This window comes from Squalius cephalus, assembly GCF_949319135.1.
Source record: "Squalius cephalus genome assembly, chromosome: 10".
In the NCBI taxonomy this organism is placed as follows: Eukaryota; Metazoa; Chordata; class Actinopteri; order Cypriniformes; family Leuciscidae; genus Squalius; species Squalius cephalus.
This window is the reverse complement of record NC_137131.1, coordinates 18,739,817-18,764,146: the sequence shown is the minus strand read 5'-3', so window position 1 is coordinate 18,764,146 and position 24,330 is coordinate 18,739,817. Positions and strand designations below refer to the sequence as shown.

The 24,330-nt window shown below is 37.8% G+C and overlaps 1 protein-coding gene across 1 annotated transcript in view; it reads left to right on the top strand.

Moving 5' to 3' along the window:
- The first annotated feature begins 353 nt into the window (after positions 1-353).
- The window catches only part of LOC307166021 (uncharacterized protein), a 127,401-nt gene continuing 103,424 nt past the window's right edge, over positions 354-24,330 (top strand). Inside the window, exon 1 of the mRNA XM_079884124.1 lies at positions 354-696. Coding sequence (XP_079740250.1) covers positions 630-696 — 67 coding nt within the window. The 5' untranslated portion in view covers positions 354-629. The remainder of the gene's footprint in view (positions 697-24,330) is intronic.

Sequence of the window (24,330 nt, the reverse complement as noted above, 5' to 3'; positions counted from 1 at the left end):
CACTTAATATAAAGTGGGACCTAAATCTTTTATCAGATACCCAAGATGCTTTGCATTGCATTTAATATAATAAGCAAACAACTAGATCTGCCATGTGAGCCATGAGTCATTCAAGTAGTTTATCAGAAATTCACAAGAAAACCACATGCTTTAAACGAGTACAAAAAAATACAACCACATCCTTCCATCCAAACCCCAACAGGCCTCTTTTTAACCCCCAAATAATACAGAAAGTAAAAAAAAAAAAAGAAATAAATTCAGATATATGTGGTAGGATTTCAAAACAAATGCAGAGAGAGAAGTAAAAGTAGGCGGGATCATTTAAAGAAAGAGAAGTGCTGTGATTGGCTCCTGTTTGGGATACTTCCTGAATAAACAAAAACAGAGGAGCACAGCTGGGTAGATTTTGGCCCAGAGCTGAACTGTAGAAGAAGCTGTTAAAAGATACTTCTGTGGGATTCCACCATCCGTCACTGTCTGTGTGTGTCCGGGACAGATCGTCTGGATGTAATCTGCCGTGTGAGGGAGAAGGGGGCATTTCAGAAGGGAAGAGAGAAAGTGAAACTCTTTGCAGATTTAAAAGTTCTAGGGAGGAGTCACACAGGCAGCAAAAACTTCACTGAGAAAGAATGGAAAAAGGATATGAGATTCTCTCAAATAACACGTATACAAATACTGTCAGTGTTAATATCACAGGTATGTAGTCTTCATGGTTCTTTTTCACATTTTCCCCCCTCTGTTCTAATGTTTCACTGTCTTTTGGATGGGGGTCTTGATATGACTTTAAGTGAGTGCATTTTGAAACTGGCTACAGATTTAGGCAGAACATCCTGTTAATTCAACTTGAATCATTTAATTCTTTATATAAATATGTGCAGTCAAAGCACAGGGGTATCTGCAGGAAATGCAATGACCTCACTGCTAAACAAATGTAAATGCAAACGTACATCGTGTGAACAAACATGGGGTGTCATTCAGCAAACTCAGCACATTTTTGTGCTTTGTGATGCCTGTCCTCTCATTTTCAAGGGAATGATGAGACCACCACTCCAGTGTTGTTATTATTAACTCAAATTAAAAGGATAAATATTAGGTAAAAATTTAAACTTAAAAAAATACATATAAATAAAATAAAAAAAGTTTACACTGAAGTGCTAAAATTGCTACAAAAATAAATTAAAGCTGAATAAAAATATTAAAATACTAAAATTAAATTGAAAATATAAAAACTAATTCTAAATATTAATAAATACTATGTATATAATATGTATAAATGATAATCAAATATCAATACACCATTCACAGTCTAGGCTGGAAAATGTAATCCCTTCATTAGGGTATCCTTACAACACAATTAATTTGGTGACAAAATTAAATATTTTGGATTTCCATCTGCTAATGTGAGCCATGCTCTTGGTAATAAACTGTCTGATTATATTTGTGTTTATTATTTTTTGTAATAAGTGTAATATTTACAAATGGTAAAAGCATTATATATAAAAAACTAACTAGGTGAAGTAGAAAAGGTGGTCTTGGCACCAGCCGAAACTACAAAACCAAATTAATATGTGTAATAAGCTATATCCTCACATGCTCAAAAATCACAGCTTTGGGGTGTGAAATATGATGAAATTTCGAAATTCATGAATATCATTAATGTTAATGCTCAGACTGATTGCGCTAGCTTATCTAAACCTGCTAATCCATAGCTAGTGAAAACCATATCAATCGCAAATCAAATCAATTCTCTAATTATTAGCTTGACTGCTAAACATAGTAATGAAAGCCTTAATTAAAAGAAACATCGAAAGAGGGGAAATTACAGATGCATTCATTAAGAGATTTTTTATCATTTTGTCCATTTAATCATCTTCTGTATTTGAGAGCGGTTATTTGATTCCTCTAATTTAAATACTGTAATAACTCGTTTTCTTTTAAGGTGAAGTAAACTAGTTGGGACTTTTGAAATCCTATAGGAGTGAAAGCAATGTTTTCCACACGTCACATTTGACCGGACTGTGACGCAAAACAATGCTCCATCATATATTAGTCATACAAAACTGTCTATTTGAGCAACAACATCCCTTTTGTGATTTTACATTCTCTTTTCCTTGGAGTCAAATATTTTATTGTTTGCAAATCTTTTGTGCTCTGACTCTGAGCTTCCTGAAATAATACCCTGAGACACTGAGACTATCACTGGACAATCCACCATTTTTGTTAGAATGTGCTTCCTGTGTAGGTTGTTTCCAACTGAAAGCATAACTGGAAATTGCACTCTTTGGCAAAGTGTTGTCAACATTTTGAAACTCGCATTGTTCTTGATCCATCACTCTGTGGTTTTAATCTCCATGATTTGGAACAAATTAACAGGATTGCACAATCGACGTTGCCTGCTGACGGAGGGGAGAAAAATTTGCCTTGTAAAGTGAAAGCTCAAATATTTTCTAATACAGTCAGTTATTGTCTGGTGTCACTACTGATAATTGAAAATAGTAGGCCTTTGAAAAGTGTACATTTCACTTTTAAGGTGTATAAAAAAGAGCATTTTTCAGAGGCGTATTTTGTGGCAGTACAGAGAGGGAATTTTGACGGCGATGCCACATTTTTAGACGCAAGATGAATGTAGCCATATGGTGGAGGTCCGGACCCATGTTTGGGTGGTTCTGCTGGCCACGGTGTTTTTTTCCTTTTTGTGCTTTTTTGCCTCCTGTTCTCGCCAGATGGCTGTCACACAAGCCATTCCTCACCCGCAGTTGCCTAATTTGCCATTATTCTTTTTCTAATGGGGCCATTAACAACATCACTGATAATTGAATCGAAAGTTTCCCTCGATTGGGCCATTTTGGGGTTTTAATGCACATCTGAGACTGTTCTTGCAAGTTCCAGTCTTAAGCTGCTTCCGTTCGATTTGTCCAAATCAATAACACAAACGATTATAGATTGTTGGGCTATACTGGTGTTCAGTCAGTTTACATATTTAAAAGAATCAAAATAATGTATAACATCAGACAATGAAATTGTCTAATTGTGAAAAATTATTTGTTTTTTTGTATGTCAACTTAAGGAATATGATATCAATATGACATTATTGTGGACCTGTTAATCATTTGAAAACTTCAAAATCAAATTAATTATAATATGCCAATTCGTCCCCTTGGAATTATAAGGTTCTATCTGACATTTTTGTCAAAATTCTTATTCTGTGACCACTTCTTTATGTGATGTTGTTTTTTAAGTTGTGTACATTTTGGAACTTTTTATTTAGAAAATAAAAAGGTTCTTTCTACACAGTCGAATGGAATGCAAAAATTTTAAAGCTCAATATCTCAAAACTGCTCAGAACGCAGATAGAACCTTATAATTCCAAGGGGACGAATTACAATTTCAAATTAACTGCAATATTTACCCAAAATAGGGTCAATGTGTCAAGATAGTAAAGATAGTTTAATTGATGATTAATACAGAAAAAATATGATTAATTTTAAAATTAATTTTATAGTTTTTTATAGTTATCACCAAAAATTAACAGGTTAAACTGATACTTTATACGTAGAATAACTGTAATAGATCTAACCTTACATTTAATGTAATTTTATAGTAAAATACTGTTACATTTCAAGTTTTTGGATGTGAAAAGTCATTGTATAATTTACAGTGAAAAACTGTAAATTGACATTCCCAGAATTCCCCGCGTGATTCTACACATTTGTTGTATTTTTGTTTAAATAACTGTTTCTTCTTAGTTATTTCTAATGAGTTCATGTACATTGTGTGACATTTAGTGAAATGTGTGTTACCATGATGGGTGTGTAGTATTATGTGTGAATGATAATGTGTATTAATCTGCTGGTCGGTAAACATGGCGAATACAATATATTATAGTATTTAATAAACTGACAATCAGGAAAATATAGGAACAGGAATGAGAAACAATAACCAAAAATACCACTTTAATACAAGACAAAACCCAGAGGAGAAATAAGGGCTTAAAGAGATAATTTCTGTCACCATGTTCTCAACCTCATGTTGTTCCAAACCTGTATGAGTTTCTTTCCTCTGTTGAACACAAACGATGATATTTTGAAGAATGTTGGAAACCAGACAGTTGACTGTAGCCATTAACTTCCATAGTGTTTTTTTTTTTCCTACTATGGAAGTCAATGGCTACCGTCAACTGTCTATTTACCAACATTCTTCAATCATTCTTTTGTGTTCAACAGAACAAAGAAACTGGTACAGATTTGGAACAACTTGAGGTTAAGTAAACGATGACAATTTAAATTTTTGGGTGAACTATCTCACAAGTAGAGGTAATGAGGAAATGAAATGAACTACAGGTGAACTTAATCAGTAACCAAGGGAGCTGTAGCAAAGTTAGATGTTGTGGGAAGAAGGAGGCGGGAACCGGCGAACATTCAACAACTTTAATGAATAAAATAACAAAAAACAAAACGAAAGTAAAAGACAGCAGCCCCTCACGGACGACTGCTGTCACATATAATAAAACAAACAAAACACAAGTCCAGGGCGAGTCTACTCAGATAGCAGCTATATATCCCACAATTCAGCTTAATTGTGATGTCACAGCAGATCACGCTTAACTGAAGTGTATGATAGCCACACAGTCTCACCCCAAAACGTCACATACTGACGGGTCTTGTCCATACGGCAACATACGACGAAAAGGGTACCCCTAAAACGTCCATATGTGACGATTCGGGTTATGGGTAGGTTTAGGTATGCGTTAGGGTACCGCTAGGAAGCGCTGCTGGTGCGCTTATGTCTTCGTCTCATATGGACGTTTTAGGGGTACCCTTTTCGTCGTATGTTGCCGTATGGTCAAGACCCGTCAGTACATGACGTTTTGGGGTGAGACCGGGCTGTATGATATATTAATTATTTTGAGCATTAATCGTGTTTTAGTGCATGATATATTAATTATTTTGAGATGTAATCACATAATACTTGTAGCTACCTTATGTTCACAGTCAAAGTTTATACTATTGATTTTTTTTTTTTTTTTTTTTGTGTGTGTGTGTAATTTTATTTTTCTCCAACAGCTCGTACACCTATAGGATTTTATATATTTTCTCCAAAAACGTATGTGCATAGAATGGTATTCTCCATAGTGAATTCCAAGTGAGCAAGGGCTTAGTGGGTTCCATTTAAACCTTATGCACGAGTTCCGCCAGTGGGCACTCGTGCAACGTAAGCAATGACGCACATCCGAGCGAACGAGACGGAGGGAAGTTTGCGAGTTAAGAGCATAAAAATTTGGAGTGGAATTCAGCCAAAGAACTTGCTTCAAAATGGTGGCAGAGATTCCCCCCAGGGGAAGTGCTTAGGGAAGTTTGCAAGTGTATATCTAAAAGCGCAGTGGAACACACCCCGGTCCACTTACAATGACAGGGAACACAGGCAAACAGGAACAGGGAAAACAGAACCAAAATACAATTAAACTAAACTAAACAGAACAGAACATACGTAACACACTGTGTACCTTTTATATATTAGTATTTACCTTCTCAGCTTGTGGGAAAGCTGCTTGTGATGATCTTTGATTCATCATGTGACTTTCTCATCACCACCTGTTTTTGGTGGTTTTCAGTATATTACAAAGGTACAAAACAGATATTAGTGGTTGGTATCGTAACATTTTACTGTAAATTTGAGTTAAATCTGTAAATCCTGTGCAAAAAGGAATCCAGCAACATTTGTGGTAAGGGGATCTTTAATAAATTCAAAACATTACGAATGCGTTTGGGCTTGCGAGCCTTCTTTAGGGAACACAACAGACAAAATGCATGAACATTTTAAGAAAACATCTCCATACTGATTTACTCATACAAAGAAAATTAGCAACAGCTAAGCTCCACTCAAGACATCACTGTTTGCTTCCACGCACCTTGTGAGCTGGTAAAGTCGCTCCAGATCCTACCTTACTAAAATCAGTTTTTACTGTAAATGTCTGGCAACCACAGCTGTCAGTTTGTTTTACTGTAAATATCATGGATTTTTACTGTCAAAACGATACCTACCCTGAAAGTGTTTTTTTTTTTTTTTTTAAGCCTGAAGAGGGGGTGACATCCTTTGACAGTTTGCCTGGTAGTCTGAATATCGAAAAACTTCCAACCACAGGAAGCTGTAGCGGTATCTACCCAGAAAGCTTACTCTGTATGTTTTTCCTTTCCACTTGTAAGAACTTGTCACTGGCCTAAAAAGAAACACCAAAATGCTTAAAAGAGGTGCTATTTTAAGTCTCTTTGCAGTCATAAATATTCTACACTTCTGACACAACTTATTGCGGTTCCTTCAGCTGGGTGCATAAAGTATGAAAAGGAACTTCAAAATGAGTGTTCAACATGCTAGCATATCTCTTTCTCCCTCTCTACACGTGTAATACAACAGAGTAACAGCACTGACATCCATCGGGAAGTTTTGTTCCCTGTCACAAGGTGTTTGGAGACTGACTTCATCCAGTTAGTTCATTGCTAACCTTGTATTATGAGGCTACACATACAGAGACTGAGACAGTTGACAGTTAATTATAGGAGCCATGGATCGCTGTAGACATGTTTGTCAGCTGTATGCCGATTGACTCGCGACTTGTTTATTTTTCAATGCTGCTCCATTGTTTTCTGGAGCTGCTTAGATGAGTCTATTTTGCAACGTGTGAGAAGTGCCCCGGGGCTTGCCATAATGATGGTAATAAGAGAATGCATCCTGAACTGAGAGGGGGAAGAGAGAGAGAGAGAGAGAGAGAGAGAGAGAGAGAGAGAGAGAGAGAGAGAGAGAGAGAGAGAGAGAGAGAGAGAGAGAGAGAGAGAGAGAGAGAGAGAGAGAGAGAGAGAGAGAGAGAGAGAGAGAGAGAGAGAGAGAGAGAGAGAGAGAGAGAGGATAACTGCATTGTTTGGGAAGAGGAAATAATTGGTGAAGGTGACCTGATATGTTCATGAGTGAATTACCCACAGTCCTCCTCTCATTTAACCATTGTACTGTACCACATCTTCACTTCATTCAGTTTTACTGTGACATCCAGCATTGACCTGAGAATTCACCATATAGAAAATGTGTTGTGTATTTTCAAATATAAATGTTCCATTAATTTTAAGTGCAGATGAATAGGGCAGTGGAAAGCGAACCATCTGAAGCTGTCTTTAAACTCTCATCACATGTGAAAATGTATTTTTCATTCGGAATTCAATACTGAGGCCCTTAAAATCAATTTTAATTATTCTAACTAATCCGTATACAAGCATCACTGCAATTTGTGAGAGACAGAGAGTGAGAAAAGAATGTGTTTAATTCAAATAGAGTGATGGAGACAAACTGAGAGGCAGATCGAGGTAATGGAAGAGACAGAGTGTGATGGTTGCAAATGCTGAGACAGACAGTGAAAGATGGAGGAGTGTCAGTCAACTCTGCTGTGATGGGGACTAGGGAGACTTTCTTAAACACCTTGTACATACTCAAACTCACACAGGTTTGTAGCTGTTGAAGACCATTTCTGTTCTTACTCTCAAAACTCTCAGATGTGAATTAACTAAAGTTGTGGGCAGTGAAAAACCAGATTGGTATTATTTGTGCATTAATGAAAATCCATGTAGTCTGATTGTTTGCTTGCGTTTTCGTGAACTTTTAGTTTGTACTTCCTTAGGGGCCATTAACACAACACCATTTTCAACTAAAAACAGAAAACTTTTTATGTGTTTTGGCCGTTTATTTACGGGGGCCTGAAAACGTGAACTTTTGAAAACAGGTTATAAAGTCCAAGTTTTTTGAAAACAATCCCGTTCGTCTCCATGTAAACTATAAAAACACGAATTTGTGTAAACGGTTACGTCATACATGCATGTTACATCTTCAGTCTACAGGCGTGTAGTGATTCTTTACAAAGTGACATTGCCACCTACTGGCCTAGTAGCAGAGTACAGCGATTTTAGTCGTTTTCGCTGATCCGTGTCAACAAGGATCGCTTTGACAACAGTGTCATCTGTACGTGTAAAATGCAAAGGAAAAAGTTCACCGTTGTTCATTTTAGTTCATAGTTGTCATGAAACATACCCAAAGTTCCCTGTTTTCCTTTCTTCCATTGTCCCGCTCTTGATTTGTTTCTATAGTTATTGATTAATTAGCCTAGTTCACACCTGTTCATCACTGAGTTCATCACCCTGTGTATTTAAGCCCTTCAGTTTCATCAGTTCATTGTCTGGTATCGTGTTGTTTATGCTGTTACGTTTGTGTTTTCTCATGTTTGGACCACCTGCTTTGCTTTGGGTTACTTTTATTTAATAAGTCACACTACATTTTTCATCTGTTTTAATCACATCATCATCTTTGGACATTTGACGTGACAATTATTTAAAATTAAAAAGAATATATGTATTTTTTTATAATTAAAAAAAATCAAATAATATACAAGTATATTTATATTAACTTTAAAAAATATATATGTTTTATTAAAATATTAATTTTATAAAATGTTTGCTTGTTTATAATTGCATAGTATAAAATATATACAGTGAGGCTTAAGTCTGCCAAATATGCTGCAATATGTTTTGCCAACGCTATCTCACGACCAATTCGTACAAATTTGTACGAGTGAGTGAGAATTGCCGTGAGATCGGGTTGTCTTTGCTGTCAAATATGCTACAACCAAGGAATGAGTTAAGGGTCTGAATGTGTCTGCAGTCTGTGCTTTTTAAATATTGTTCATTATCATTATAATTATTATTTGCTTTGCATTTAAAATAATTTTAGCACCAGGCTGCAACATAAAAAACTGTGGGGAAAAAGGGTCTGAATAGCCTACTTTCTGAATCCCCTGTATAGATTGATATTTTACATTCATTGATATTTTATAAATAATGTTTATTTTAATTATTGCCTGTTTGTGTACATTTTCTTTTACACAGCAGCAGTAATTCATCAAATGATGATTCAATAATGGAGAAAATATATTATAACAATGTAGTCATACACACTTTCTGCATTTGACAACGATTTAGCATACATCTGCTAAATCATCTAATTGCTCCATTTCCCAGTTAGAGGATGGATGTTGGATAATTTGTAATATTTAAAACATATTTTTACTGTTAGCTGATATGGAATGGTTCCTTTAGTCAATGGGGTGCTAAAAAAACACTAATGCAAATGCACAATAAAATTCAAATAAACAATACTAATAGTACATTTCATTTAATGTATTGTCAGTTTCATCCTCAGACTGTTACACACTCCCTTTGTACTTTTATAAAGGCTACTGTGGTATCTCATGTTTAACACATGCACAAACACACAAAATCAACCACAAATGACCACCATGCCTGTAAGGGAAATAACTGTCTAAAATCTTCTTGAACAGCTTAAATTTCACACACAGTCTCTAGCCTGTAGCGGCAAAGCACTCTTGCCGCATTATAAGTCTGGTTCAACCCTGGTTTGACAGAATTAGGATGAAAGGAAGCATTGTGAGGAACCGGTAATATGTCTTATGACTGTAGACATCTAAAGGAGCACAGATAGCCACGTTTGCCTGGTCAGTAACAATAACTGCTTACAAAGGAACGAGAAGATCCCAATCAAAGTCTGTACATGTAATTAAAAGGATTTGGTGCCCAGCGAGGGTCTATCTGCAGACCCGAGGCAACAGTGTTCATCGAGAGCTGAGCTGAGAGAGACAGCAGGCCCTGAGACAGCGCTTTATGAGAGCTTGAGACGAGTGCTCTGATGACAGGTTGTCTCCCACAGAGGAAACAGAGCCATGGGTTCAAGTTTGGGCTTCAAAGCCCCTGGTCTGAGCAGATAATCGAAAGGCATGTGAGCTGGAAAATGTAAGGCTGAATCAAAGACTTGATTACTATTATAGCAGTGGCGCCTCAGGCTAGAGGTGAAGATGATGGTAGCTTGCTTTCTGACACCTTTTATGCCCATTAGATGTTCAGTTACATCAGAGGCAGTGCTGTGGGCAGTCATTTGGTGAACACTCCTGGGGCTGATATTGTGTACTGTATGTATGTTGTTTCAATTGTTGGATGTGCTTATGGAGGGATAAGTGTGTCTGCTTTATAGGAACTCATTATATAGAAATTAATATAAACAAATTTATATTCATTGCACAATGCTTTTAAAAAGACGAATGTATGAAAATACCTGAATTATTAAATAATATATCATTTATAAAATGCATGTTTTTATTTGAGTTAGCAATGGTTTGAACCATAATTCTGCTCTGTCATCTCACAAATTAAATTAATTATAAAATCATTAACAAAATAATTTAATGTTTGGTGTCAGTTTTTATGTTTTTGAAAACTCAAACCAGTAACAGAATTATGTTTCAAATGATTACTTATTAAAATAAATATATACATTATAATATATTATATAATATTTCATGTATAAATAAACACATTACTGGTCTTTTTAAAAGCATTAAATAATGAATATAAATTAATTTATTTATAATTTATGAGTTCCCATTTAATGTAACTAATACCATTTAAGTTGTCTCATAAAGCTCCACCCCAACATTGTGTGAGGACATTTAATTTGTCAAATATTATCTCCTCAGATTTGCCAGGGACCCACAAGGCCTCCATTTCGACCCAAATTCTGTTCCATCTCCAGTCACACTCAGTGTTATAAAACAGCTGAAAAACAAACCTCAAATATTTACTCTGAGCTCAGCCATGTTCATTTCTGTCCTCGCCATATATTATATGATTGAATCATGGAAAATACGCTCAAATTTCAAGAAAGGCTTTGTTGGTAATTTTGGGGATTAAAGTGATGATAGAAGACAGCGAAGAAGAAATATAGAGCATATTGGTCGCACACAACCATGATTCCCTGAGGGACAATCTTTGCCTTTATTACATCTCTGGACTCACTGTGTTATTTTCTCTCTCATGCTCTCTCTCTCTTACACATACAGACTCAATCTCTATGTTACTTAATCACATGGAATTTGTGAGACATGGACAGGGCTTTGCAAGGGCCTTTTTTTACCGTGTGTCTTTGTATGTTTGTTTGCTTGAAAAGCTGATGAAATTCCTGTGAAACCTATAACTCTTCCCTGGCCGTACTTGTTGTGGAGACACATTTTAGTTGAACTGAATTGGTACTGAGAACCAATAAAGGATTTTTTTTTTCTTTTTCTGCACACTCATTTGAGGGCAGGAAATGAGAAGAGATGACTGGAAAATACAGAACGCTAAAAAGCAGCAGTCCTGCCCAGCCTGTGTCAGTGCATGTGTAGTAACTTCCTTCAGAGATCATGATGAGGTCCGTTTAAGGCTGAGAAGAGAGGAGGAGTTGAAGGGATATTTCACAATCAAGCAATCCCCAGGCTAGAACTGCCTGTGGTGAATTGAACCCTGCTGCTTCCCTTAAACACCACTTTAATATTAGCAGGAGAAAAGATTTCTGAATGCTATAACAATTTATAAATATAATATTTTTGCACATAGATTCTAATATTTTTTTTCACCAACATACTATATACTCATTTAGCCCATGAGGTAATACTTTTTTTTTTTTTTTTTACCACAGCCAGCTTTAATATGTGTCCAAATGATGCTGTTATGGAGAGCAGGTTATGACACATGATAAGATTAATAAAGGGAATGTCATCACTCAAGACTCCGTCTTTAATTGATGTTTTAGGGAAGGACATGAATTGCTCAGGGCCGATTAGATGATGCATCTCTCTGTGAAGTATGTAAATGTATACAGTATACTCACTCTCTCATACTCACACATATATTTGTATAGGCCTATAAAGGGTTGGTTGGGGCATGATGACTCCCCCACCCACCTTTTTTTTTATCTCCTGACCATAGATGACACACAATCTCATCTCAGCACTTTTGATGATTTGCTGCGCTATTTGTAATTTTGCCATTTCATCTGATTATCAACATTTGTGAGATTTAGTCAGCCGAAACCGTTTTGAGGTAAAAAAAAAGAAGAAAAAAAAAAAGTGATCTACGATATTGAATTACGTTGAATATCAAAGTATTTTATTTGTTAATGAGCGACTTGCTGAGACATTACTGTTTTTATGTTTGTGGAGTAAAATTTAGTTTTTATTTTGAAGTAAAAATATAAATTAGACCCCAGTATAGGGGCCATCTTACCCCTCTTTTAATATTTGACATTTTGTGCTACAACAACTAAATGTTTCTATTTATTTCCTACAATAACACATTGACTGATGCATCATCATCCTGCACATGATAAACTTTAAAATTGAAAAGTAAGTCCACATTGTTCTTAAGGGGGGCATCTTCCCCCATCCTACCATATACACAATGAAATGTGTACAAAACGTTCTTGTTTACAAGGATATATCTATCAGAGGTCGTTAGACTTCCGCATTGTCCATCATTTTGACGGACAGGGTCTTATAAATTCCGTCATAATCTATTATTACACATCATTTTATTTTTCATATTTTAATGATAATAAGCAATTTAACTGGCTCTTTTTTTTTGTTCACATTTTCATTTTTATTCACAAACTTACAGGACAAGCATAGGCTAGATTATGCATTTATTTATGAAGAGAAATTGTGAGCCACTTTTCAGGTTTCATCATGAATGTTTGTCCAATAAATCGCAATAAGCTTTGTGTTTTGTTACTTTTCATATGAAACAAAGTCTTTCAGGCTTTCAAATTCTGTCCATTTAATCACAAAATTTAAACAATCAATACCGTTTTGGCGCTCTTTAATGTGGCGCGAGAGATCACTGTAGCCTCAGTTCAAGCGAAGTGAAGCACAAGTGAACGCGATCATCCCTTCCCCTTTACAACGTTACAGAATGAAATAAACATGATTGAACATCAGAAAATATGTTGAAAGATACAGTCCGAAATCAACACAGTCTCACCCCCAAACGTCACATACTGACGCGTCTTGACCAAACGGCAATATACGACGAAAAGGGTACCCCTAAAACGTCCGTATGTGACTATTCGGGTTATGGGTAGGTTTAGGTATGCGTTAGGGTACCGCTAAGAGGCGCTGCTGGTGCGCTTATGTCTTCGTCTCATATGGACGTTTTAGGGGTACCCTTTTCGTCGTATATTGCCGTTTGGTCAAGACGCGTCAGTATGTGACGTTTTGGGGTGAGACCGGGCTGCCGAAATCCGTTCATGTCTCTCATCTCATGTATCTAATCACTCAATCAGTGTTTCAACCGCAGAAAAACGTCAATAAAACAGCTTGTAAACAATGTCACATAAGTCAGAAAAGCCATTCATCTACCATTAACTTGAAAATCAGCAAGAGCGCACTCGCCACTAAGTGGATAGGGGTGAGAATTACTGTTAGAAGTTACGGCACGCCTTGGGCCTAGTATGCCAAGGCAGTGGCATCCACAATCCAATGGGCCATCCTAAAGGCGGGCATACACTGTGCGATGTCTGTGCGATTTCAGCAAGCTGCTCACACTGAACGAGTAGATCGCATGCAATGTAAAGCCATAGTTCAGGATTTATGTGCTCACACTATACGGTCTGAACGTTGAGCTGCGACTTCACTGCTCACACTATACATGTGAAATGTGAATCAGCGCGATACACCCTCGTGCCGGGTTGCGCCTATAGACGATATCACGTATCCAGAGATTGTCAAAACAAGCATCACCTATCAATATCAAGATGATTTAGCATTTCCAATTCATGTATTAAATTATTATTAGTATTATTGTATTATTATTATATTATTAGGGAAGGCCTAGGATACTTTTACTATTAAATTGGTAGGCTATTATAATTAAATTGGCAAGTAATAATTTCATAGCGCATCACCGCATAACCAACGCGCTGTGAGGATAATAAAATATTACATAGAAGCTTACTCCTCCTCGTTGAAAATTGTCTAAAACATTTAGGTCGATTACAATTAATTATTATCAGTCTATAATATGTCCGAACACTGCAATAATTCATCAATGAAAATTAAAAACAGCTTTATTTCAAAAACATTGTTCAACAAATTAATAAAAGAGGCAAAGTGTACATCGCAGGTGGCTTGGAAGACGTGGGTAATCGTTAATCCATTTTGCAGCACGAACTGGGAGTAAGCAACAGTAATTTGTAGCTAGTTTGAACTGCAGAACTTAAAGATCTCCCTCTTTTCATATTTTAATTTTTTTTGCTGCAGATGAAACTTCTGTTTTCGCGCAGGCGCAGTGAGGGAAAAAACACTGAGTTTAGGGCAATCGGTTCATAGCTCTGCTTCAACTGTGCGATGTAGTCACGAGGAGCGACCAAAATTTCTAACATGCCAGAAATTCATCCGACCATCCGATTGCCGGTCGGGAGAGGTTAATTGCCTCTCGTTTCCCCCTGTACACTGCATGAACACTGCATGACAAACGACGCACGACAAAGCTGAAAATCGGCCCGACCAGAAAAAGAGTTACACGAGTCAGAATTCGGCTCAAAATTGGACGAAAATCGTACAGTGTATGCCCGCCTTTAGTTTGGGGACAGCCTTCCCCTTCTGCTGTCCCCCAAAACAGACAAAGAGCTCAGCAAGGTTGAGCCAGAGATTGTGCTACATAACATTATGAGTGGTTTCGTGAAGAAAGGCACTGGGCCGGGGCACAGCTGTAAGTATCAACAAAATAGAGAACAGGTGGAGATCATAATCAATCAGTGAAAAACCAAGGAAACCAAACCCAAACACAGAAAACTGGCCTAAAACAATTGCAAAACCCAGCCAAAACCGACATTAAACACATAATACCCCTAACAATATGTGAAGACTTTCATATTTGCGTCCAAAAGTTGGCATTGTTTGAGATACTATCCCATTTACTATTGGGAAGTGATATGGAAGGGTCATAAGATGCCAAAATTCTGTATATGTAGTATGAGATTCTGTACAATCACCCTGTAGTGAATAATTGTATTCCTTTATCGCTAATTATCGCTTATCGGTAATTAATATGATTAGCCTTTTGCTTGACTATGTTATCAAACAGCAAATAATGTGTTGCTAATGTTACACAAACCATGTTCCCGTTTGCCATCTCAGAGTCAGACAGCTGCATTCTAACAATCATCAGAAACTATTTTGAACAACTCAGAACGTCTGTGGAGAAAGGCTTAAAGTTCATCATAACATCATAATATACATCATACACCCGCTATATTGCTAAATCTACCCGATATCAACCTGGCTTCTCTCGCGACTCCTCTGCTAGTTCGCTGTTAATGATATGCTAAAGCCCTCCGGCACATTGACGTGAGGTAGTTTGTGATGTTAGAAACACCAGAAATTTCAAACCGCATTTTTCTTTGGTCTTTGGTTCACCACAGTTTAAAAGAGAAAATATTCAGCAATGGTGTTGACATGAATTTGCACATGATTTGTTTTAAAGCAAATTAAAAACACCACATAGACATAAACAACATTAAAAACTTGATTTTCACCACAGGGGGACTTTAAGGGAATTTGCCAGTTTGTTGAGGTTTACTATCAAACCTGTTTTTTTGGTTTTGGCTTTTACTGATATTTGGGGACCATCAAAGTAAAGTGTTACTGTAATATTTAATATTAAAAACACACACACACACAGATTTATATTCTAATTGGATTAGCTGTGTTCAAAGCAATTGTAAATTGACCATAAACACACCGGTAACCACACAGTCTAATCATAGTTCATATATTTAACTAATTTTTAAACAGAGGTATCCTTTATTAGTGCTTTTGCCACCGTTTTATAAAAGCCACTTATAGAGGACCTATCAGGCCCTTTTAGTCTTGGTTTTGTTTATGGGGTCTACTAAAACAGGTGCTTGAATGTTCAAAAATCACCTTATTTTTCAATTATACTACGGGGGCTGTTGAATGCTTGAATCTGACGTTCTAAGGTGTGCAATTATTTTCAGGGAAACGCATGGCTAAAGTAGTTCCAGGCAGGTCTTGACCGTATTACAGTTCCATTGCCATCACCTTGCCAAATGATTTCAGTTATTTTAAAAGTCCTTACAACAGCAAAATAACCAAAACTCACAATGACACTGACCAAGCAAATACATATATTAAGCAATAGCATAAAAATGACAAATTATGTCCATGTTTTTGCCACAAAATTACGTTTTATTATATACAGACAGCACATTTCCGTGTGCTCTCTTTTTCTAGCTCTCTAGCACTCAAATGCATACAGTACATATAAAGTATGGACATTGGACACACACTCGCACAGAAACGTGTTGGCAGTGCTGCTCTGACGATTTTATCAGTAAATAGTTTCACAACTTAAAAGCTACATGAATTTATCAGATAGACTTACAGTTTCGCTATTAGTAGAGACACTGCTGCCGAACACTGTTGAGAGATGCAGCAGACTCTCTCTCTCTCTCTCTCTCTCTCTCTCTCAATCTCTCTCTAAAATTACGTTTTAGAATTAGCAACGGAGGCTTGGGATTAGATACGTAAGAAATTAGTCCTACACACAAGAGTGTTTTATGGACAAAAACCTGACAAATGTCTTGAAATACATCATCTGAACAATGTTTTGTAGTGTAACTCCACCTCACCACCTCGGGTGTGAATTATTTTTCTAATAATTCAACGGCCCATCGTCAATTATTCCTTACATATTCTATATTATTGCAACACCTCTCTTCCCAGTCTGTCAGTAAAGATCTGTTCAGTTCCTGTCTCTATGAAGCACCCTCTGGATCAGTGTGTTGTGATGCTGAATGTGATTTCACCAACTTTTATCCTGGAACAACATTCCAATCAGATTTTAGGGACACATTTACAGTCAAGGTTAGGCTTACAACCGCAGGTTTAGGTGCTTATACATCAGTGTTTTTCACCATCAATCGTTTCCCTCTGATTTTAGGGATGAGTTATGGGTAGGGTTATGTTTAAGGGTAAGGATAGGGTTAGAACTATTTTTTCTCAGGAATGTTGTTCCAAGATCAACAACATATATTGATCCAGGAACATTTCTTACTTGGCAAAATCACGGTGACCGTGATAAACCAGGCCTTGCCCCCTTTTATTTTTAGAATATTGTACATTCCCAGGAGAAAACTTAATGAGAAATATTGTATGTTCCCTCAAGAAAATGTATACAACTGAGGTGTTTCAGTGAGTTCAGAAACAGTGCTTATACTGTAGATATAGAGAATAAATCCCTTTGGAGTGGACATTTTGTTTTGTAACTGCAGACCTTTTTTCACACTCAAACAACAGTATGCACTAAAGAAAGTTGATATGCAAAAAAAAGCACAATAGGTCCTATTTAAGTCTCGTATTTTTTTTCCCCATCCAATTCGGTCCAGTATAAAGGTCATCCACTTTCCTTTATACCGTGACCGTATTTATTTTCTTATCTCTTCTTTATAGTGTAATAGGATTTATTTTTAAAAAGTTTATTTTGTTACTCGTTCATAATGTTTTTGGGTTAGTTAGACTAAGCGAATCTGTCAGCGCTTGTGTGTCTCCACAATTAACATACGAGTGCCTTCATTAGCACTTCTGTGTCTGTATTCATTAGCGTGTGTGTGCGCGGCCCTTCTCTGATGGGGGTAAGGGGAGGACCTGTGATTGCTAAGTGTAGAGTCTGATCAAGGCTGACAGTATTTAACATAATTAAGAAAAGCTTCAGTCACAGTGGCATTAAATAAACACCTCACTGAGCGAGGGAGGATCTGATGAGAGAGAAAGAGGAAGAGAGAGGGAGGGAAGGGTCATTTCTCAGTCATGGGATGAGACGTGCGTGTTAGTCTTCTCATTACTGCACAGCTTGAGTGGCACACACTTCCTCTCTCTCGCTGCAATGTGAGCACACGCCTACACACACAAACTCACACACACTCACTGACTCGCACTGTCAAGGTGGAGCATTAACTTTTTCTTGACATGACTTATCTTTCCTGCTCGGCCAACAACACTGTGCCAATTGAGCAAAGGACAACCGTTTTAAGTGTTCATGCTCTAGTATGATGAAAATCACAGTCCAATCTGTGGGTACACATAGGCAACCTTAAATACAAGTGCCATCGTTGGCAAGCGAAGGGGAAATCATCACACTACAAGTTGCTAACAAAAAGCTACATGATGAAGCTAAAGGGGCAAAAGCTGAATCCAAAATCACCATTTAAATAAGAACTTACTTTGCAACTGTTAAAGTCAGCATGAAACGGAATATGCGTTAGTCTTTTCTTCCCAATTGACCCTTCGCAGAGTTTGATTGACAGGCAATCTGACCAAGCGGGAAGGAAGTCGACCGGAAGTTGAAGTCGGCCGGGTGCCGCCATCTTGAGCGGAACTTCACTTGCGTTAGCAATCCCATTGACTTCCATTCATTTTGGCGTCACTTTGACAGCGAATAACTTTACATCTGAGGCGTTTGAAGACTCCATTTGTCCATTTTTTATTTCTAAAGAAACACGTCAATGTATAAAATGCTCCATTACCTTGTAGCTTATGTTATGGCCCCGTAGAAGCAGTTTTTGTAAAAGTAGGCTAACGATTGCGTCATAACCAAGCGACTCTTTGTCGCAAATTAGAGAGATTACCGTATGGACAGGAGGAGAAGCTCGCTGGCAATCGGGGGGACGTAGAGGCAAAATGACAATATAATTAATCAGAATACCTAGCAAAAGTTTCTCCTGCTCCAGCTCATGGACAATTCCTACTCACACTGTCCGTCTCTGCAAGATTCGGAAGGGAATGATTCAGATTTCTCTTGGCACAGCTACTAGAAGACAGACGGGTTGCTCACGTGGTCCGTGTAACGCTTTGCTCGGTTTGAGTCTGCGCGTCAGGAAAGGAAGTGCTAAGAAATCGCTAAAAATGGGCTTCACTTGTCTCAATTGAGTTCCAATGGGGTCGCTGTGTCCATTTCTTTTACTGTCTATGAATCTGACCAATCATAATCTGCCATCCGCCGAATCTGCCATTTTTGTCCGACGAAGCAGTCAGGAGAGTTAGAAGATTAACATTGGAGGATTTGAAAACGGAGTGTACAGACGTCTTTCCGCGGTTAAAACAACATTCCTTCTTATGTTCATTCATGTTTATTTGATGCTATAAATTAACTAGAAGGAAGAGATGATCGGTTCACGAGCAGCTTTAACTGAGGCTCTACAGCGATCTGTCAGACACATTAAAGAGCCACAAAACGGTATTTATTGTTTACATTTCTAATTTCTAACCAAATTTGAAAGTTGGTGAAAGACATTGTTTCATATCAAAAGTAACCTGGTCTGTCCTGTCTGTCGGTCAGCGCGTTGTCAGTGTCCTCTCTGCTCTGCGATGTATTTTTCACTGCATGAGAACATGGTGTGGCGTGAGAGCGGCATGGCTTGTCGGACATAGCAACAGCAACTAAAGGGGGCGGGTCTTTGCGAATGATCAGTTTTGACCTATTTTTTTTACAGTCTATGGTTTTGACGTATATCCGAGTGAAACAGCTTCTCAAACAAGAAAAAATCATCTGCAATTCACCCTTTGCAGGGAGCTTGATTGACAGGTGATCTAACCAATCATAATCCACCATCCGCCATTTTGTCCGACAAAGCAGGAGAGATAGCAGATTAACATGGGAGGATTTGAACTTGAAAAACGGAATGTACTGACGCCTTTCCGCGGTTTAAAACAACATTCCTTCTTATGTTCATTCATGTTTATTTGATGCTATAAATGAATTAGAAGGAAGAGATGATCGGTTCACGAGCAGCTTTAACTGATGCTCTACAGCGATCTGTCAGACACATTTAAGAGCCACAAAACGGTATGTATCGTTTAAATTTCTTTTAAAAAATGACCAAATTTGAAAGGTGAGACTTTGTTTAATATCAAAAGTAACCGAAAAGTAACCTGGTCTGTCCTGTCTGTCAGCGTGTTGACATCTCCTCTCTGCTCCGCGATGTATTTTTCACTGCGTGAGAACATGGTGTGGCGTGAGAGCAGCGTAGCTTGTCGGACATACAGTAGCGACAGTAACTAAGGGGGGCGGGTCTTTGCGAAGGGTCTGCTGATCATTGGATCATTGTGGTTAACTATTGCTGTGATCTCTTGTGAGTGACAGGTGGTTGTCCCGCCCCCGAGTCAGTATCAGAAAAGAGAAGAGATGTTACTGCAAAAGGCAGGGGACGTGATTTTGATTAAAGATTGTGAGGGCACATGAATTAAAAAAATAAGAATGATGTGGGCAGATAAATCATTTAAATAGTAAAAACTGCAATATTCCATAAAAAATTAAAATAAAATAAAAAAGAATTGTGAATTTTGAATTCATGGTGACTTTAATTGTGTCCCAAATTATGTACTATCTGCACTCATAGGTATTTAACCATCTAGTGTAGGAATTTTATATGCTACAATTATTTTGTCATCCAGCTTCCATGTGCCTCTCCAGTACATAATTAAATCTGTGACATTTGAGTGCATGAAGTGTCAAACGCTCCACACTTTTTTTTTTTCCTTTGGTTAATTAAATGCATCATTCGGGCACTTGAAATTTCTTTTTGGAGTTATATGTGTGAACAAACTACTCACACTAATACATAATGGCATACAAGGTAGTGGATAGGCTACACAATTTGGGATGCAACTTAAGTTTTATGGGTGTAGTATGATTAAAAAAAAAAAAAAAAAAAAAAAAAAAAAATATATATATATATATATATATATATATATATATATATATATATATAACTATACTAAAATATATGCTTAATGTCTTTAAAGATTTTTTCTAAAATATATAAATGAAAAGCAGCATTTAGCTGTTAAAATATGACCTAAAATGACTTGTAGGGAGTCGAATCTGTTCATGAACTGTTTGATCCGATTCATTAGAATGAATCAGGCTTTTCATAGGACAGTTTCAAACCGATTCATTACACAGACTCACAAGGCTTGTTCGACTTGAACCGGCGCTGCACCGAGCGATCGGTGAATGACATCAAAGTACCGCGAGAGCGAATAGAAAGTAGACGGCTCCTTATGCTTAGTTTTGAATTGCTCTCGCGGTACTTTGATGTCATAAACCGATCGTCTGTGCAGTGCCGGTTCAAGTCGAACGAGCCTACACACTCACAACAGTCAAAGTCAGATTTGCTCACGAAACAAATGTGATAAGAGACATTTAGGACAGTGCGTGACTGCGTTCGATTATATCCCCTGTTCGAACGGCAAAAAAAGCTTGCAAAAATACACGTACAAGGTGAGCGAGTGAGTTAGCGTCTTATTCAATTATTCTTCAACACTTAACTTACGCAAGTGATAAGCAAAAAAAAGGTCATGCGAGTAGAGAAGTTTATGTAGTTGTTTCAAGAAGTTTATGTTTCAAGGTCCCACGGGTCCTTGAAATCCTTGAAAGTTTGTGAATCTGAAAAAAAATTTTCAAGGCCCTGAAAAGTTTTTGAAAATAAACATATATAGATACAGGTCCTTGAAAGTGCTTGAATATATGTTGTGCAATACGTTTTCTGGAAAAAAAAATCCATATTCACTCCGGTCCGCTAATGTGTTATTTCGCCAACACTTCATGGCCTATGCATACTAGCTTGCTTGATTTACGTTAGTTACAGTACACGCATTTACGCGTTACGTTAAGTGTTTCCCGCATGAGGTACTTTGTGTTGTACATTGCCATGACGTTCACGCGCACACAAAACTACGATGGTACCTCAACATTTGTTGTTGGATCATGTTGTTGTTATATTCCGGTCTTTATACTCACAGACTCCAGAATATCTTGTGTAACACCCAATGGGTGGTGGTTTATTAAGCAATATGTTTGAACACATAGGGTGTTTCTCAAAACCAAGAATGCAAAGAACAGACTTGTGTTCTTGGGGAGAACGCTCTTGCTAGTTGTTCTTGGAAGAATTAACTCACAAGGTGACGAGCACACAGAACGCTGCTGACAGTTTGAGACGATGTGTTCTTGCTGGTATTGCGCAATAATACCCCCGCACAGACACCGTCTGCACTGCAGTACCCAAACTTATACCATGGTCTGGGTGAATACACGATTCTGATTGGCTGCAGGTTGTCCATTAAAAAGTGATAATGTACACCTAGGAAAGGCGTCCCGTCAATTTGCCTGATGACAGTTCTAAATGATTGCGCTGGCTCAAACTCACTGATCAACTGCTGCGGTCGGGTCACTGTGGCCACTTGCTTGGCAACACCTGTATAGAGCTGGTAAGTCCCGCCCCTTCCGTAAAACCTCGCTGGACCTCTAGGTTGAAAAATCATCAATGCAAGTGAATGGGAGAAAATAATTATTTTCTGGTCCCGTTTGAATTGTGCCATGAATGTGAACATATGTTGTCTGTGAATTTTTTATATAATCTTTCATGTTACGAGTTTGACAGTATATGGTATGATTCTTCGGCTAGCAGTTGTGGAAAAGACATAACGAGAAAGACTACATGTCGCCTATGTGACGTCACCCCATAAAGTTGACTTACCCATGGTTTTCGCCAACCTCAACGATTTTGTCCTCTCCCTGAAAGAAGGCGGTGAAGTGCACCAAAGACACAGCCATGTTTAATGGGATCCGTGAGCTAGTCCGTGTGCTAGTGGTGTTGACGTTTCAAACGCGTCGAAAGCAGCGAAGAGTTGTAGTCCACAAAGTGCTCTCACACAAAGTCTAACCGTATCAAACTTCTACCCACTAAATTGTAGCATTCTTTACACGAAAAGTTCTATAAAAAATTCACAGACAACATATGTTCACATTCATGGCAAAATTCAAACGGGACCAGAAAATAATTATTTTCTCCCATTCACTTGCATTGACGATTTTTCAACCTAGAGGTCCAGGGGGATTAGCGGAAGGGGCGGGACTTACCAGCTCTATACGGGAGATATTAAATAGTGCGCTCGACTTAATAAATAAAAACCCTCACGATTTTTACTCTAAAACACATTAAAGTATTATTAATTGATTAAATATTTCTTTCTTTCGTAAGTGACCATGGTATAAGCGGGATAATGCCCTTCGAGGTGTCCATTAACAGAAATTAATGGACTTCGCGTTCACGCCTCCGCGTCGTCCATTAATTTCTGTTAATGGACACCTCGTCGGGCATTATCCCTTACATAACGAGAATTATTGACGAAAACAGCCAGGCTTTATCGCCCAAGCCTACCCTCGGCTCAAGGGATTACTCTACAGCTGTACACTATAATGTAATGTATATTCATAACAATAAAGCTACGCTTATGGAGATTCTCACTTCCGAAAACGTTTAAGCACATTTTCGATTTGCCATAAATTTTCGTAAAAATGCCAATATTTGAAATTACACAGTTGATTTCTCGCATCAAATGTTCTCAGAAGTGAATTTAGTGATGAAATAGCATACGAAATTGTATAAAAACGACTTAGCCTACTGTATTGACCTGCCTCTCCTTCCTCGAATGCCGAAATGAATGCTGGGATATTTCTGCCGTCAAGTTCACACAAGTTACCAACCGATGCATCCTCGGTAAAATGGGCGTGTCAAGAACACTTCCGGGATTTTTAACCGTTCTTGCCAAAATGCAAACTTGTGTATTGGGACAGTACTTGGGCAGCGACTGATGACGTTTCACAAGTCCACAAGAACACAAACAGACAAGAACGCATATTGAGAAACGGCCATACAAAGAGAATTAACAGTGCAACAGCATAACATGCAAGCCTCTGCGTGCAACTCACTAAACGGTCCGTGCTGCGACCACAATATTATCAAGGATCCGCCTCATAGCACATTCTCACATGCTAAACAATCACTATTGTTACACATTGAATTTGAGGGTATTGGACCTGGAAAGTCCTTGAAAGGTCCTTGAATTTGAAGTTAACCAAGGTGTGGGAACCCTGTGTAATTCACCCCCCATTTCATGTCATAAGGCTGCTAGTCTACATTATCACAACAACATTTCAAATAACTTGTTTTTGCTCCAAGGGACTTTTGAGTGTACACGTAGTAGAGTGACACACAGGGTGTATGTTGGGATTGTCCACTGTGGAGTCACAGATAGCTTTGACTTCTCAACTTAACAAACTTCCTCTTTAATTTCCAGTGTCTTCACCCAAGATTAAAGTCTCATAGAAAGCCTCATAGATTCAGCTTCAAATGGTGGATGATTACAACCATATGTTCTCCTGTCCTGTACAAGCCCTGTAAAGATAAGGCTATTACTGATATGCTGATAAAAGAGACAGGATGACTTTCCCCTTCATGAATGATTCTGAATGCCATGGGATGTTTTGCTTCCCTATTTAAATCCTATTTGACAGATGGCTGGGGAATGCATTTAAACAAATGAAATAATGT